General features: G+C 36.1%; 1 protein-coding gene across 1 annotated transcript in view; it reads left to right on the forward strand.

Annotated features, from left to right (window-relative positions):
- Window positions 1-16,675, forward strand: part of Fhos (Formin homology 2 domain containing) — a 326,238-nt gene that overhangs the window by 274,802 nt on the left and 34,761 nt on the right. Inside the window, exons 8-11 of the mRNA XM_011506169.1 lie at window positions 6,634-6,739; window positions 12,208-12,721; window positions 13,435-13,583; window positions 13,704-13,826. Of these exons, the coding sequence (XP_011504471.1) occupies window positions 6,634-6,739; window positions 12,208-12,721; window positions 13,435-13,583; window positions 13,704-13,826 (892 nt within the window). The remainder of the gene's footprint in view (window positions 1-6,633; window positions 6,740-12,207; window positions 12,722-13,434; window positions 13,584-13,703; window positions 13,827-16,675) is intronic.

Below are 16,675 nucleotides of genomic sequence, written 5' to 3' on the forward strand. Positions count from 1 at the left end.
TCTTTCCCTCTATCTGCCCGTATACACATTAGCCTCTGTTTCCCCACTAGGCTCGAGCCGTATTTTTACAGCGCGACGACGCGCTTTCTTATCCTTTAATTTTTTGTTTACTTTGCCAGTGGGTGTCCCTTCCCTTGTAAAGCAAAACCCATGCTTTGCCTTTTTTTTTTTTTTTTATATTTTTTCCTTAATATAATTATTCTTTTTTTTTTCTCTTTTTTGCTTTGATTTTTGTTTCGGTTTTTAATGAATAACCAGCCTAAAGTCTTTAATGATTATTTAATGGAAAAGCGACGTAGTGATGTAAGAAAAGAAACGCTGGACTCTCTAGCCTCAATTCGATTTTCGCTTCGCGAAATAATCATACGAAATATTATGAAATTATATATTTTACGACTGTATTTCTAAATTTACAACAATTACTGTACATATTTCTAAATTTTCAACAAAACCTAACATTTATTATTTACTATAAAAACTTTTCAATTTATTCCAAGTTTGTTTGATAAGTGAAGCATATAATTATCTATTGCGCCATACTTTTCTCCTTTAATTAACGATAAAATTTTATAATTTCATACATCAGTGCAGAATGAACTTATTTTGTAATTTTCAAAACTTAATGTCGATAACGAGACTCGATCGATTGTATATTCGGCACTGCATCTCCTCTTTAGTCGTTAATTTATTTACTATATAAGTTTTTCTTAAATCTTTCTAAAGGAATATTAATTCTGTAATTCAATTTAAAATTTACAATTTTTACATAAAAGCAAAGAAATTTAATTAGATTCATGGCTCATTAATAAACTATCTGATCTGAAATGTGAAAATCACTTAAATAGACAATACAAATCGAAAGTAAGATAAGAGACTTATTGCTAAGATCGTTTATTCATCAGCCGATCGATCGCTACACCCACCTTTTTCTATCATTCATACTTTCTTTTTCTCCTCGTTACTGCCTCTCCATTTTCTTTAATTTTTTGTTTTATTTCACTCATTTTTGCAAACAAGACTTTATAAGCTCAAATTTTTTCTTCTTTCCTTTTATATTTGCCAAGTCGAGTAAATATTTGTTAGAGGGTTTAAGAGTTAACAGCGCACTGAAGTGACAATTCTAATAATTCCCATCCTCCATTACGACATGTATAGTATATTTTTTCTTTTCTCCAATCTACCATTTATCCTCCCTAAGCTTTTTATTGCATTTTTATATCTTTATTGTACTGTCATTTTCATGATGTGACAATCCGTATTTCGAACAATTTAAGACTTGAATTTATAGTCGCGTCCGGCCCAAGATTTTTATAATGACGCAACTGCTCTACTTAAGCTTATCATTTATTTTATAGTGTCAAATAATTTTCAATTTAGTTATTAGAATTCGTGAAAATTATAGTATACATTGAATTTCGTTTTCAATGAAATTCCGCAATAATCTCCCCAATTTGATTTTTGACAAATTCTCAAATATTGTATAATTTTAGTTTTGTTTTCTGTTCTTTTACCAAATTGATTAATAACTATTTATGAAAAAATCCATTTACTTTTATAGTTATAGTTTCATAAAAATCAATCGGTTATATAAAGTTTTAAAAATTAGTCTTCTATATAATTGTTTTCATAACTATAAACACTGATATTAATATGTAAAAGTAAGTGCTAAATTTACTATCAGGCGTTTTATAATCGTATAAATCATTTTTAAATTATGAAAGCACAATTAAAGTATACACATTTATTTATGTACGATTATGTATGTTAGAATTGTGTTTGTCGTATGGAATATTTATAAATAATATATGCGTAAATGCAATTACAGCGTTAGAATAATAATTTTTAAAAAGAATGTATTATAAGTACATTCCATGTAAAGATGTTATATATAAATATAATATCGGTACAAACATTTTCATAGAAATATGAATTTTCATAACATATTACTTACGATTGTTTAACATACATTTAATTTTTATCAAAATTTCATTCACTTGCTTGGAATTGTTTTATTTAATGAGTATATTGAAGATGTAGGACTTGTGTCATTTACATTGTTTTTTGTATATTCATAATATACACGATGATAAATTTTATTTTACTAAACATCATAATTAATACATCATTAATTCATAAACACGTGTTCACTTAATTAAATAAAATTGTATAATTTAAAAATTGCTATATAATAGATTAATAATGAAGTGCTTAAGTCCTACTTTAAGTAACTTAAAGTATTAAGTTAATAGATAGGCTGAAATGTAGCGTAAGGTAGAAAAAGTATTTGCTTATTTACTTTTAAACAAATTGATTATTGCACTATGAAGATTGTAGTATTCAATTTATTATTAACTAAGGCACATCCGAAGGTCGAAATATTTATTATCGGATTCATGTGTTTGAATGCCATTTTCTATTGTTATCGTTGAACGCCGTAGTTATAAGCTTAAAAAATTGACATTATTTTGTAATTTTTAATTAAAAAATAAGATTTAATCATTTCTATTTGCATAAATAGATTTTGAATGAAGATTTAAATATATCACTCTTTTTTCACCATTGTTATAAAAAATCTCATAATTAATTTTGTAAGCATTTAATAAAGTTTAATATATTTAATATATTGAGTATACAGGATTCAGCATAGAATATTTTATGACGTAGAACATATTTTATGATTTTTTAAATATATAAATGTAACGATTCTCTGTCATAAATACAAATTACAATGAAATTCAAATTATTTTGTGCACAAGAATAGATGTTAAACATTGCAAGACAATGTTTCGGCTCAATGGAATAATCGTTGTATATTTATTAGCTGCCAGCGCGTATCCAATATTTAGCAAATAATAATAACAATAATATGAGACTGAAACATTAAATTATTTTTAAAATATTAAGTTTCGTAATCACTACGTGAAGTAAAAAAAGAAAAAAAAAAGAATAAAACTTTTAATAGTTAAAATTGTAGGAAGTTGTGTTATTTTATTTATTAATAATTATGTTCGTTTATACAATTCCCGATTAAAGAGGAAAGGACTCGGAAAAGGTCGAAGTTTGATTTACTTGTTTGATTTCAAAAGTTCGAGAGAAACGAAAAGTTGGCTTCATCAAGCCAAGAGACGAAAACAAAAAAAATTATTACGAGGAGTGCCAAATGTTATAGAGCACTTTGTACCTTCACACGTTGTATTGCGACTGTAGAGTCGGCAACGAGGCGACGTGACTTGCTTATCGCGAAAGAAATTGGTTCAAGGACAGTGGGTGCAGTGAGTGCATTTCGTTTGAAGAAGACTTCAGGTACATCGGTTGTTCTTTCTTTATTTGGATGTCGTATAACAATGTCGGTGCAACAGCTTTTGTATTGGGTGTCGGCTCTTATTATTTTCTAGTAATAATGGGGCGAACCGCCCGTTGCCTGCGAGCCCGACAATCTGTTTGGAGGATAAAATGTCGTTTTAATATCTCATTTTGTTATCGGGCGTATAATTAAAATAAAATTAAACGTTGCATATAATTGTAAAATTTTAAAATGTTTTTATAATTATTTGGTATATATGTATATGAAAAATTAATCATAAATATATAAATTTGACAAATAACATTTATAACAAGTGTCATAAGCACTTTCAATTCTTTCATATATATATATATATATATATATATACATGGAACATGGGTTCTATATAGAAATAATACTTGACAATATGAATAAATATTGATATAAAATAAATAGTGATAATTCATATTGTTTGAGTGAATAGGAATTATTTTCATTGTTTGAAGTTTCTCATCAAATAATTGTTTATTAAATAACTATACTAATGTTTAAAAATAATAATATGGGTACATTATTTATAAACGAAGGATAATATATTATTTACCAAAATGTACAATTTGATTTTTAATCTGAAATATGGCGTCTGGCTTATAATTGCAAAAATTCATAGTGAAAATAATTTTCAAGCATTAATTTAATAAATTCGTAGCTTATCATTATTATTATTGCCCGTACCTTTCCATTATATAATTTTAATGCAACAAGAGTTTGTACAACTTTTCATTAGAAAAAAAAAAATTCCCAGTCATATATGCATTAATGCAAAAATCGTTGGAAAGTCGTCGGCAGCCATCGGCTAAATTGCTTATTACTATTGCATATCACCTTATTTGCAAATTATGACATCTTCGACGTGCTTTTATCTTGTTCGAATTTATACCTTACGTTTCAGTTGAGCAAGTTGCTAATGCATTTTTCGACACGACCGTAGAATCCAATTCTTAATCCACGGAGATAAATTCTAATTTAGATGATTCGCGATTTATTCGAAATCAGAGAATTTTCCATTACATCGACAATTGAAATAGATGTATATGTAGGAGGCCGCGACTAATCCTATTTGCCATTGAAGTTTGAATTGCCACTCAGTGAGACCTGAAAATTGTACTGCTTGTCTGGTAAACGTTAAGGGGCTTCAGTGAAACGAGTCACTCGGATGTGCGCCGACGTGGGAAGAAGGATTTCATGAAGCAAAGCTATGAATCTTAGGGCACTCCTGACCGATTTCGTTTTCATTAGATCCGGCTTTTAAAAGTTGGTACGACGTTTACTGGCTGATAGGTAATATATACTATATGACAAGAGTCACAATTTTCGAATCGGAGATTAAACATTAACGAAAAATTTTCTATTAAATCACTTTACACGTTAATGACAAGACCATTTTTTTTTTCTTTTTTTCAAAAGTTTTCAAGTACATTGATCAAATCTTTGAGATAAAACGTTACTAGAGATCAAATATTATTGTAAAGGAATATCAAGTTTATTGAAATTCAAAAAATAGAAAATTACTAATACAATAAATAAATACTTAAAAATCTTTTAATTCAATCATTTTTTATGATACTTAGGGGAGTAGCCGTCACTTATCGGATTACATTTGATTAATTGAATAGTGGCTTAGATATGCAGAAAATGCACGAAAATTAAACGTTTGTTCCTCACAGTATTTCAACATTAAATATGGACAAATAGAGAATCACACGAAATAACACTTGTTCCAAATACTGAACAATCTGAAATTTTAAAATAAACTAATTAGAAAGCAATGTGAATTTAGATTAATAAATAAAATGGCCAAGTCTATTGAATTAATTAAATAGATTAGGAATTGAAGAAAGTGGAGAAAGAGGGAAATAGTAATGATTTCATCGTTGTTATAGGATGACCTCACGGTTTGTTGACTGAAAACTCTTAACTATATCCATTTACGCATAACTCAACGAAGTATATAAAAGAAAGTGGGAATTCAGAAAGACAGATAGAGATAGAGTGAGGGGGCGGGGGGAGATAGAGAGAGAGGGGGGGGGAGAGACTGTAGGTACAGCCCGCAGCTGCAACTCGTGCATCAATTGTCTCACTTGTTCTTCTCACTCGACAGAGATAGGAAGGACGAGCGAGAGAGCGGTGTTTGGGGCGGAGGGCAGGAGAAAGAGAGCAAGAGAAAAGGACGGACAAAGAGCATGGACGAGATATATCTCCGATTTTCCTATAAATCTGGATCGTTGGGTGAAGTTGTGAAGCCAAATTGATTACATCGAGCGTACAAAGCACTGTTCCACTTCACGGTAGAAACGCCCCGGAATTCTCCTTCAGGGCTAGCGGAAGTTTTTGGGGAGGATCGGTCCACCGTTTGATATGAATTCCACGAGTGCTAATTAATAACGCAATACCAGCCGTGAATAAGAGAAGCAAGAGTCAAATTTTAGAGAGAACGATCATTTAACATCGAGAGAAACAATCTTATTTTATGTAGAATATTTATTAACTTATGAATTAATGGACTTTGGAGTGACCAAATAGAAATGAAGATCAATTTACTTGGGAATACATGCTTGGTTTAATTAACTGTAAAATATTTTCTATGACTTTAGTTTTTGATATTATTCAACATTAATTAGACTTTATTATATTACTAATTACTGAAAATGTATTGGATATGCGTTAGTAGTTTAAACTTCCTATAGTCGCACACCTTCCCGTGCGCAATAAATAAATAAATATATATATATATATATATTTATTTATTTATTTATTTATTTATTTATTTATTTATTTACAGTAGATAAATCTGTGTATGTGCGATTATTTATCGATAATGTTTTTTTAATGTATGATTACGTTAACAAGCGGATAGATTTCGTTGTTAACTTAAAAATGTTGAATTTATTTAAAAAGTATTGTTACTTATAAGCCATATTCAATCAATTTAATAATTATTCATAAAAATCGATTCGTGGTATAATTAACATATCAATTTCAATATTGTAATTTAATGGATCAGTGATTAATGGAATTGTTTAATAATTAATCTTCGAATAAATTGACTAAATGAAATTTTATAAAATGCATAAACAGTCGTTACATACTAACTTATATTGATAGTTAATAGTTTCGTAAGGATCGTCCATCATAAATGCAGAGTCATAATTGACAATAAATGTAGGCTCAATATATGTACATGCATTCTTAAACACATAACATTTACGCATACATACATGTCCATAGTAAAGTTGACAATGTACTCAACGTGTACTGACCAACGACATTCCTGACTTATCTTGTTGCAGGAGGACAAGGACCTGGTGCACGAGTTTGTACAAAACGATGGATTGGCGTGTCTCATCAAGGTCGGTAACGAGGCCGACCAAAATTACCAAAATTACATACTTCGCGGTAAGTGTGAGTGCACATACTTGTAAATCCAATACGGGATGCGAGAGGGCGCGCGCGCGCGCGCCCGCATTTACCAACGTTATTATATGATAATGAGTATAGGAATATGCCTGCACATATACGAGTGAGTAAGTATGCTTTTGGACCCCTTCCTATAAAGTCTTTAGATAGGCGATTTATAGATAGGATGGAGGTATCCGTAGAGTCGTTGGAGTACCGCCTCCCGCTCGAGAATAAGCTCGATCTTCTCATAACCGCCTCTTCCTATTATTAACGCTTGGCCTTCTTTTATTTTCATTTATTTTGCAGCTCTTTTTATTCGTAGGTCCCAGACCTTTTGGTAATTTTTGTAATGTTGTTTTCTTATAATCTTCCTCGGCTCGGCAGGTATAATATAAGAAAGTTTTTCAAACGTGCCAACAACCTGATGATTAATTTGATATTAAGAGATGAAGCTATAATACAATATTAATTTTGCGTTTCATTTATCTGAATTATGATACCTAAATCAGGTCTATCATATATTGCCCCGAACTTTTGTATTTAATCCTTTCTTCCTATAAAATACGTTTTATGTATAGCATTAGACGAAACGTATATTTACTGTAATAATGCATTCTGTATATTTTCCTAACTATGTAAGAGAAAGATCTTGACGAAAGTTCTCGGCAATAGCAATGAAATACCAACGGCTACTGTCGGCTATTCCATATGACTTCGTAATCATTTATAATAATCACTGATGAACGTTAATGCTAGTCCACGGTACTGTTACGTAAGCGTGCATAAATAATGAGTATCTAATGATTTTGTCTCTTTCACTCGCGCTATTATATAGGATTTAAGAGAATAATTCCAGTCGTTTCGGTTAACACGTTATTATCGCTCTTTTACATTTAAGAGTAATTTTTACTTTCTTACGCGATCCATTGATTAATTAGCCATACTAATAATTATAATAATGAGACATTTGAGAGAAAGAAAGTGAAGCTGCAATAAAAAGATGTTGTTTATTATTAGTCGTCAATAGAAGCACGAAAAAGACTTCCATAGTCTGGTAGCTATTGTATGTGATAAAAAGTAGGAACGTCTTTGCGCAATTAATTCGTAAACGGCATATGCGAAATGTACTTGGTGATGAGTAGCGTCCTGTCGGTGGAGTCATATCGGGAGCGAAAATTCCCAGAAGGCCACGTGGTAACCGAAGTGATTGTGGAGAACGGGAATTGGGGGGAAGGAGCGCGACGTAACTCGTTCGTCCGACCCGATTTTGCCGATCGTTTGCATGCTAAGTGTAATTGCACGACTCGGCCCGCGCGTGCGTGCGTGCGTGCGTGCGTGCGTGCGTGCGTGTGCGTGTGTGTGTGCGCGCGCGCGCGTGTACGTGTGTGTGGCTGCGTGCATGTAAACGAGGATGAGTCGGTATTACTTTGGAACGACGCAAAATTGGCGGGTAGGAGCGCGAGAATTTCCGCGTGATAAGGATGCGCTGCTCTTTGGCAGCGAAGGAGCGTCAAGGACGAGGGTGAGGCGCCGCCGTTACGCGCCGAGATTTTACGGCCGAGGAAGAGTTTGTTTTGCTCTCGTCGAGCTGAAATATACTTTTGCTACGTTATCTCCTAAATTTCGCGCGAAGTTATTGCTGGTAATTATATGTTAGTGAAATTTAGCAGAGATGCAACGAACAGTAATAGTCTATTAATTTCGGCTCACCGGCGTTAAACTAATTTTAACAGTGTCAATATCGGTATCGAGACGTTATTTATTCGCTATGCTCATACGAAATGATATTGATCAATGTAGTTGAGATAAAACGTAGTCGATAAGGCTGCAACCAATGTTTATCAAATTGCTACTCGTTTATCGCAACATTATCGGGATAAATTATGAGTTTTTCTTACCCGATCCGCTAGGGAAAGCCATTAAAAAGGAATTACAGGCCGTGCTGTAGGATAATCCCAATATTTCTCAATACTACACTGTATGCGAATAAATAATAGCAATGATGAGCGATAAAAAGTCGAGGTCGAAAGATGTCTTTCGTTATCTATTATTTTATGGATTAAACACTCGGCACATTGCAGACAATGGGAGAAGAAAATAATGGACGAGATAATGAGACGTTGAAATTGCCATGGTAAACCAAGGGCGTCATCTCGCGAGGCGCGCGAGCGAGTTGATTTCTTACAATGCTCGCACCAATCGCAATAATCATCGAGTGCCGGGTCATAGATCTAGAAAAAGCCTCGTTCGCAGAATGTTTTTTTTCTTCCTCGATGGGACGAGGACGCGCCGACAAAGTCGTCGGACCTAACGAGCTACAAGTGCGGCGACAATAAGCGGCGTCGCGGGTACGGCCGAGGTGCTCGTGGGCGACGGTGACGAGCGTTTGACGGAAGTCGCGTCCCCTTGGAAGCAGACGCCGCGTCGCCGGACCTCGTTAGCGGCCGGATATCTCCCGTAATCTTATCGATAATCATGCGCGGACGCGCGCTAATGCCCCGCCTCGTTATCTCGCTGCGGTTGTAACTAATGAGGGCGTAACTCGAGCGTCCGTGTCAACGTCGCGCCTATCTATTTTGCAAAAATATATATATTGTCGTCGCGTCAAGTCGAGCCCGAGCGAATCCCGATACTTGACAATTGATGGCGCGAGTGGTCGCCGGTTACTTGGGCTCTCTTCAAGATTTCATGCTCCATTAACCTCGAGGCACTTTCGCGGATCCAAGTTTTGTCGAATTTTACTTGTGCGGGTCGATTGGAAGCTTCATAATGTTCCACAGGAGGAACATATTGACTCGGGATAAATTGAAATTCGTTCATCGGTCCGATAATCTTACCTTCCCTGCTCTTTATCTTCGTAATTAAATTAATATTAGCGATGGAAAGAATTCGCTAAGGATGAGTAGACGCGCGAGAATAGAGGGAAGAATGATGAACAGTCATATGTTATATCAATGTATTGCACTTGATGAAAAAATCGCTTGACAGCCGTGGAATTGTTTAATAGTTGGGCAAAGATTTATAAATTATTCGCATTTTTTAGTCGACGCTCGCGTTACTCGTCCTCGCCTCAAGCCATCTATCACCTATGGCGCGCGAACGCCAATAGGTTAACGTATTCACCTTCCCTTCCTACTTTTCTCTTTTACGTGCGGGTGACCCTTCCTGTCATTCTCTTTGACTTCCATTAGTCCGGCATCGCGACCAAATATAAACGAGGGAGAGGTGCCACTACGCACCGAGCCATAAACGTCGCTTAAGACGTGTGCTGCCCCCCCCCCCCGCCCCAGCCCATCGCCGCAAATCGTCCTAGCAGGTTTCATCTATGTAAAACGCTGGAAGCCGCGAGCAAGGATGAGACTCGGCCGTTATCATTACCCGACTCCTAAATTACGCTACGTTAAATCAAATTAGTATCGATGTCCCTCACAGCCGCGCGTGCTTTTCAATTGTGTCGCGGCTGCTTTAGCGCCCTTTTGCTGTAAAGATAAAGGGCTTAATTAATGCGCTAACGTGCTTCGCTGGCTCTGGCCTACCACATCACAATCTCCTTGTATTATGATTAACGTAGATTTAGAGAGAAAAATGAATATAAACATTGGAAGATGACTGTCAATTATTCGTGCGGACATTGAACACATTGAATAGGTGTGTTTTTGTATTGGCTGGCACCTCAGCTTTTCACGTATTTTTTCTTATTAAAGGGATACGATTATTTGAAAGAATCATAAAAAACATCGAAGGAATGTTTTTATTGTCAAGAGCTTGGTTGAAAGAAAGGCAACTGTAATTATTGAAATGAGCTTAATATGTAAAGATAGATAGACGGATTAATGCATATAGAGTAGTCTACATGATTAAAACATCGAGTAAATGTTATTTTTAAAAAATATATAAATTTGGGTATTGGGAGTTCCAAAAATCGAACGGGAAATTCAAGTCGCGCCAGAATAATCTATATATATATATATATATATATATATATATAAGCTTAGGTAAAATCATTGTTTGGAATATGCTAATAACATAATGAATAAAAGCTCCAATAAAAGCTTCAAAGATTGATAAAAATTAAAAAGAAAAGGTAATTATATGAAAGGTTTTTATAATAAGTAGCTGCTTACTTCTTAACAAAGATGAGATTGTAATATCTATAAATAGTTCAAAGTTTAAAAAAACTATTCCACTTAAGAGGAATATTATTGATTGTAAGATTCATAAATATTGACATGTTTGTCACGGCTGTCTGCATTAAACGAGGATTACTTTGATCTTCAAATATAAGGAATTTTTCTATAATTCAAAGTGCAAAATTCAAAACACCGTTGACATTAAATGACGCAGTTATGTAATAAAATAAAAACGAAAAAATCATAAATTGAAATAAAATTATTTATCATTCCCCTCGGAGGGATGGAAAATAAAGTCTGAATTGAAATTAACTCGGTGACGAAAGGGGAAAGGAAAAAAGTCCTTATGATTGGTTCTCATAATTACTTTTACCAAAATATCCCCAAACTTTTCTATATCCTACTTTTGCCTATATTTGCCTCGATTTTTTTTTTTTTTTTTTTTTTTTTTTTTTTTTTTTCGTCTATTTGCGCTCGGCGAGAGTAAAGAAGAACCAACTAATCAGGCGCTCGCGAGCTCGCGATTCCTAAGGGAATTAAAATCGTCTCGGGACCACTCGACCGATTAACCGGAAATTTCTAGCCGATTGAACCGTGGAGATGTTTCTTTTAGATTTTTCTCCCCTTTTTTTCTCTTAAACCCTTAAGCTACTTCTTGAAAAAGCCAGAGAGCTATTGTATGCTGCCGTTTCGTATATTCAAGATCAAGGAAATAATGGAGAGAGTGACTTTACGTACGGCGAAATGTTAAAGAGTGTTTGAAGAATATTTTGGGAATATTAGAATACCCGCGCCCTGAAGTTTACTCAACTTGAGCAGCACTTAACAGCATCTTATTTCGGCAACGTCTTTGAACGAAAACATACAAAATCTTATTACACCCCTTTACTTTTACACTAATAAACAAAGAGTATTAAATTATAATTAAATAGCACTATATGTAAATATCCGTATTAAGTGAAATTATTAGAAAGTTTATATGTATAAACAATGCAAAATAGATAAGTTAATATGGCTAGTAAAAAAGTCAATTTTTTAATTCGTTATTCAGAATTTTAAGGCGATTATATCTTGAGACTAAGAATCCGGAATTTTCAAAGCTTAACAATTTATAATTTTATAATTGTAATAGGATTATTTTGTCCAATGAAATTCTGATTTTAAATTGCGTTTAAACAAGCGGTCCTGCAAATACATAGTTTTAAGGATTTATCTGAAATACAGAGGGGATATCTATTAAAGAGAAGAGTCGAAAGAAAATTCTAGTCCATTAAAATCATTAAAGCGTTTCCGTATTCTAGCATCCAATAAAAATGAAAATCCTCTCTCTTGCAGCTCTCGGTCAGGTGATGCTGTACGTGGACGGTATGAACGGGGTTATGGAACATGGTCAAACCGTCCAATGGTTGTACAGTCTGATAGCGAGCCGCTTCCGGCTGGTAGTGAAGACAGCCCTGAAGCTCCTTCTGGTCTTTGTCGAATACATCGAGACGAATAGTCTGCTGCTGGTGCGGGCGATCCGCTCCGTAGACACCTCGCGCGGCATGATACCCTGGACGAACGTAATGAAGCTGCTCAAAGACTACGACGCCGCTGATACGGAACTCCTCATCTACGCAACGACCCTCGTTAACAAGTGTCTTAACGGCATACCGGACCAGGACACTTATTACGATCAGGTCGACTGCCTCGAGGAGCAGGGCATCGAGACCATAATACAACGCTACATGACGAAACAAGGCACGGATCTCGACCTGCTCAGGCAATTTCAAATTTACGAAGCGGTTCTGCATCACGAGGATGGCAACGACCGGGATTCGCCGATCAGGCAGCTCGACGATAACATCAGGTGCGTCGCTGATTATTATCGTGCGTTTAATTATTGAATCGCAGCCTCCGCGCGGTCCCAAATTTCATTCGCGTTAGTAATCATCTCCATCCTGCGGGCTTTCTCGATGATAATCCTGCCTTTAATGGAGCATTCGAGAGGTTTAAACAAACTATTTTAGTTTATTCAGACGCTAATAGACTCGTTTATCTGATTTCACGAAAATACCGCTATAAAGTATTTAGATAGTGTTTGGAAGTTATGAAAGTATCTGCGATGTAATATTGCAAGAAGATTAACATAAGCACAGATAACTGTCGCGTGTTATCATTATTCTTTATATTTTTATATCTAATTTTATGAATTGATCTTATTTAACGTATAGTTGAACATTTACTACGAATAGCTACGAAAGTGTTGAAATAGTTGGAGATTCTTAGGCAATTGAGAATAGCCTACGTATTCGTTTCATTTGTTGTAAGGATTGCCAAATTTGCATTAAAATTACGATGTTTCTGTATGGATTATAAAGTCAATTGTTAAAGTGCGATAGCTCGCGCAATTCTTGAAATTAATTGCGAAGGCCGAATGAGATCGCTCAGAGTGTGCGAGCGACGCCAAGAAAAATTGTATTTTGTTACAACAGCCGACCGGGAAGTCGACATTGAAACAAATTGTTCTTCAATGTTCAGCAACGTCAAGGTGAGAGTAACTTATCTATGAACTATTCGCAGGAAGACGCTGCGCAACCGGAAATCCCTGGTGGACTCGCACGAAAGACGTAAATCACGGCGACATTCGACCGGCACTTCCCCCCTGTCGATGGCTCTGAACGCGCGCTTGAGTCCCCGGACGAACCACCCGATTGGCCTGAACGCCCTGAGCAACGGCAGTGGAGTGGGCAATGGCGGTGGCGGTGACGGTGGCGGTGGCGGCAGCGGCAGCGGCGGTGGCGGTGGCGGTGGCGGTGGCGGTGGCGGTGGCGGTGGCGGTGGCGGTGGAGGCTCCGTTATGATGCCCATCGGCAACGATGACGATGACGAGTCAAGCAGCTCCCAGAGCTCCCAGGGTCTCGGCGACGTGCAGATGAACGGCAGCTACATGGAGGGTAAAGGCTCGCGTAAGTGTCGACTTGGAGGATCGCGGTTGTCCTTCTTTGCATCGGTATAGCCGGTATCGACTCCTCGCTCTCGGGGCTTCTTACATCGCGCTTTTTAACCTCTCGGTCCGAGGATCAAGCAGAAGAAGAAGAGACTTTACGGCAGTTGCTTCGGTCGCCCCCGATATTAGCTTTGCCTGGAATTTCTTATCGGCGATAATCTAACGCCGCGTTTAATAACGGCCCGTCTAACGCCTACTTTTCTCCCAGCAGCTCTGACTTTTCTTTTTTATTATCGCTGTGCGAGTTTCACTTATCATGCGAATAAGAACGTGTCCTTTTGAGCTTTTCCGCCTTCTTTCTCATTATTCACTAAGCCTCTACTACTACCATCCGTTGGCTGTTGAAAAATATAAGACATTCGACATCTTGGAGTTTTTAAAGTTGAATTCTTTTTAAATGTCTAGATTGCTGGTAAAAAAGTATAACGAGTAGCTACGTGGAGCGGTATATACGTGTGTGCAGCAGTCAGTTACTGTAATATTACTTTCGTTTTAAATAATTAGTAGGTAAAATGTTGAAAAGCTTTAAATTAAAACTTGTTTAATAGTAAGTGTAGCTAAGAAGTTGTACGATGTTTAGAAGTCTAGGATTTTAAAACTTGAAAAATGTTATGCTAAATTAGTTCGATGCTCATTGTAATGTTGTGATTAAATGTCTAATAAAACCGAATAAAACAGAAATAGAATAATGGAATAATATTTTGCCTTATATTAAAGTACATTATTATATTTAATGGAATGTTTTGATAAAAAGTATTAATAAACGTACAATTGGTACGTCAGTTAAGAAAGTGTATAACGTGCATAATGTAGAATGATTGTGACAAATGTATCACACATTACTGTCGAATTTTTGTGCTTGGTTCATTTGAAGGAAAAAAAAAATAATTAATCAATTAACGATAATTTGAGTATAATTACATTCAAAGAGAAAGAAATACTTAAGCCCGTTTTTGTAAAATTTTATATCTTACAATTTTAATACAATTGAAATATATATTATTATTATATGTTCATCCAGTTGATTTAAAAACATTAATATTTACACAGTTTCCATATCATAACTTAAAGGTGAATTAAGATTAATAGAGATAGATAGATAGATAGATAGATAGATAGAGAGAGAGAGAGAGAGAGAGAGAGAGAGAGAGAGAGCAATAATATTAAATTTAATTAGATTAAAAAGCTGTGAAGTAGTAGATATTATTAAATACTCCAAACTAATAAAGTGACATGCAAACGTGTAATTCATGCTCTACGAACAGAGAAAATCATAGTCAATGTATTAGGAAATTAAAAAATTTTCATAATTATATATATAATATGAATTGTCGTATTACAAAACTTGACTACAAAAATTCTTTTCTTTTTTAATACAACATGATATTTAGATTTTTGACTTTAATTAGGAATGCAAATTTAAATCTTGGAAGCGTTTGACGTTATTGCCGCATCTTTCATTACAAAGTTACTTTTAAAACTTCACTTTATTAATACAATTTAATGTTTAGATTTTTTCCCCTTAATTGGGAATATAAATTTAAGGCTTGCAAGCGCTTGACGTAATTACGGCATTTCTCATTGGAAAAGGCTACTTTCTTATTTGCCTTCCGTATAATAAAAATTGTATTTTCATTTTGTAGCATTATGATAGGAATAACTTTATCATCATAGAGTGCTATTTTCCGTTTAATAAACGTTGTTGTTTAATGCTTTAATCTTGAATTTTGAACACCAGTATCCCCAATGCGTAAAATCTTGGACACCTTCGTATACACTTCTTTCCAAAGCAATAAATGCTAATGGAAATTCTCGTTTTCTTTTCATACGCGAACAATTTCGTAAATATCGCTCTTTCCCTTCACGGTCTCCCGACTCCTATCCGGCCCATTGGTCGCAGCCATATCCAACGCCGAACGAACGACGCCAGGAAACAAATACTCGGGTACCGGTTTCCGAGCACTCGGCTTGTCGCGCCAAGTCGCGTCGCCTTATCGTCTCGCGTCTCAAGGTCAGTCCAGCCGCCTGGTCCCCTCTCGAAAAAAATCCCTCCCGGGATTTCCAGCCACCACGTGGATATCCGTAAAATCGGCGCCCGTTGAGTAGCGCAGCCGTAACTGGACGCGATGAACTCGAGCCTCCGAGCCCACGACGAGCAGCGATTCGCGCCTAACGAGCGACCGGCAATGGCCCGTCAAGGTCAAATTCGCGATATCGAGACGGCAGGCACGTAACGCGATACCAGCTGATCGCTCGCTCCTCTATGCGGTGGGTATTGCTTTACGCACTTGGAGTCGTCTCTGCTCCTTATCATCGTCTCTTTTCTTCTCATCTCGCATTTCTCGCGCTCTTCGATCTTCGTTCTAGTCTACTTTTCGATCTGATAATCGCAGCTGATAATCGCAATAATCCTTGTAGCCACCGCTTAGAGACTCTGGTCTCTTGATGATGTATCACGCGGTGCAGTCAGTCAGTGACGTCAATTACGATAAATTAATTGACGGATAGCTCGTAATAACGGATTATAACGATACGAAGCGGCAGCCGAAGTAGCTCGAATAATTTATTTCTAAAATACTTTTCAAACAAAGCCTTACGCCCAACTAATTCGAAATATCCTCTTGCCGTGCACCGCGCTGCATTGCCTTAAAGCTCCTAAAGAATAGGGTGGGACGGTCTAAAGGGCGGAATGGCATGATTTAGTCGGCTAAGGGTTTGGTGCGCTGGTGGGTGGGAGGGGGGGGGGGGCAATCGCATGTCCCGAGCAACAAGTGGCTCCCCCCCCCCCCAACCCCCCCCCCCCCCCCCCCCCCC

The sequence above is a fragment of the Ceratosolen solmsi genome, unplaced genomic scaffold (assembly GCF_000503995.2).
Source record: "Ceratosolen solmsi marchali unplaced genomic scaffold, CerSol_1.0 scaffold7, whole genome shotgun sequence".
Taxonomy (NCBI): domain Eukaryota; kingdom Metazoa; phylum Arthropoda; class Insecta; order Hymenoptera; family Agaonidae; genus Ceratosolen; species Ceratosolen solmsi.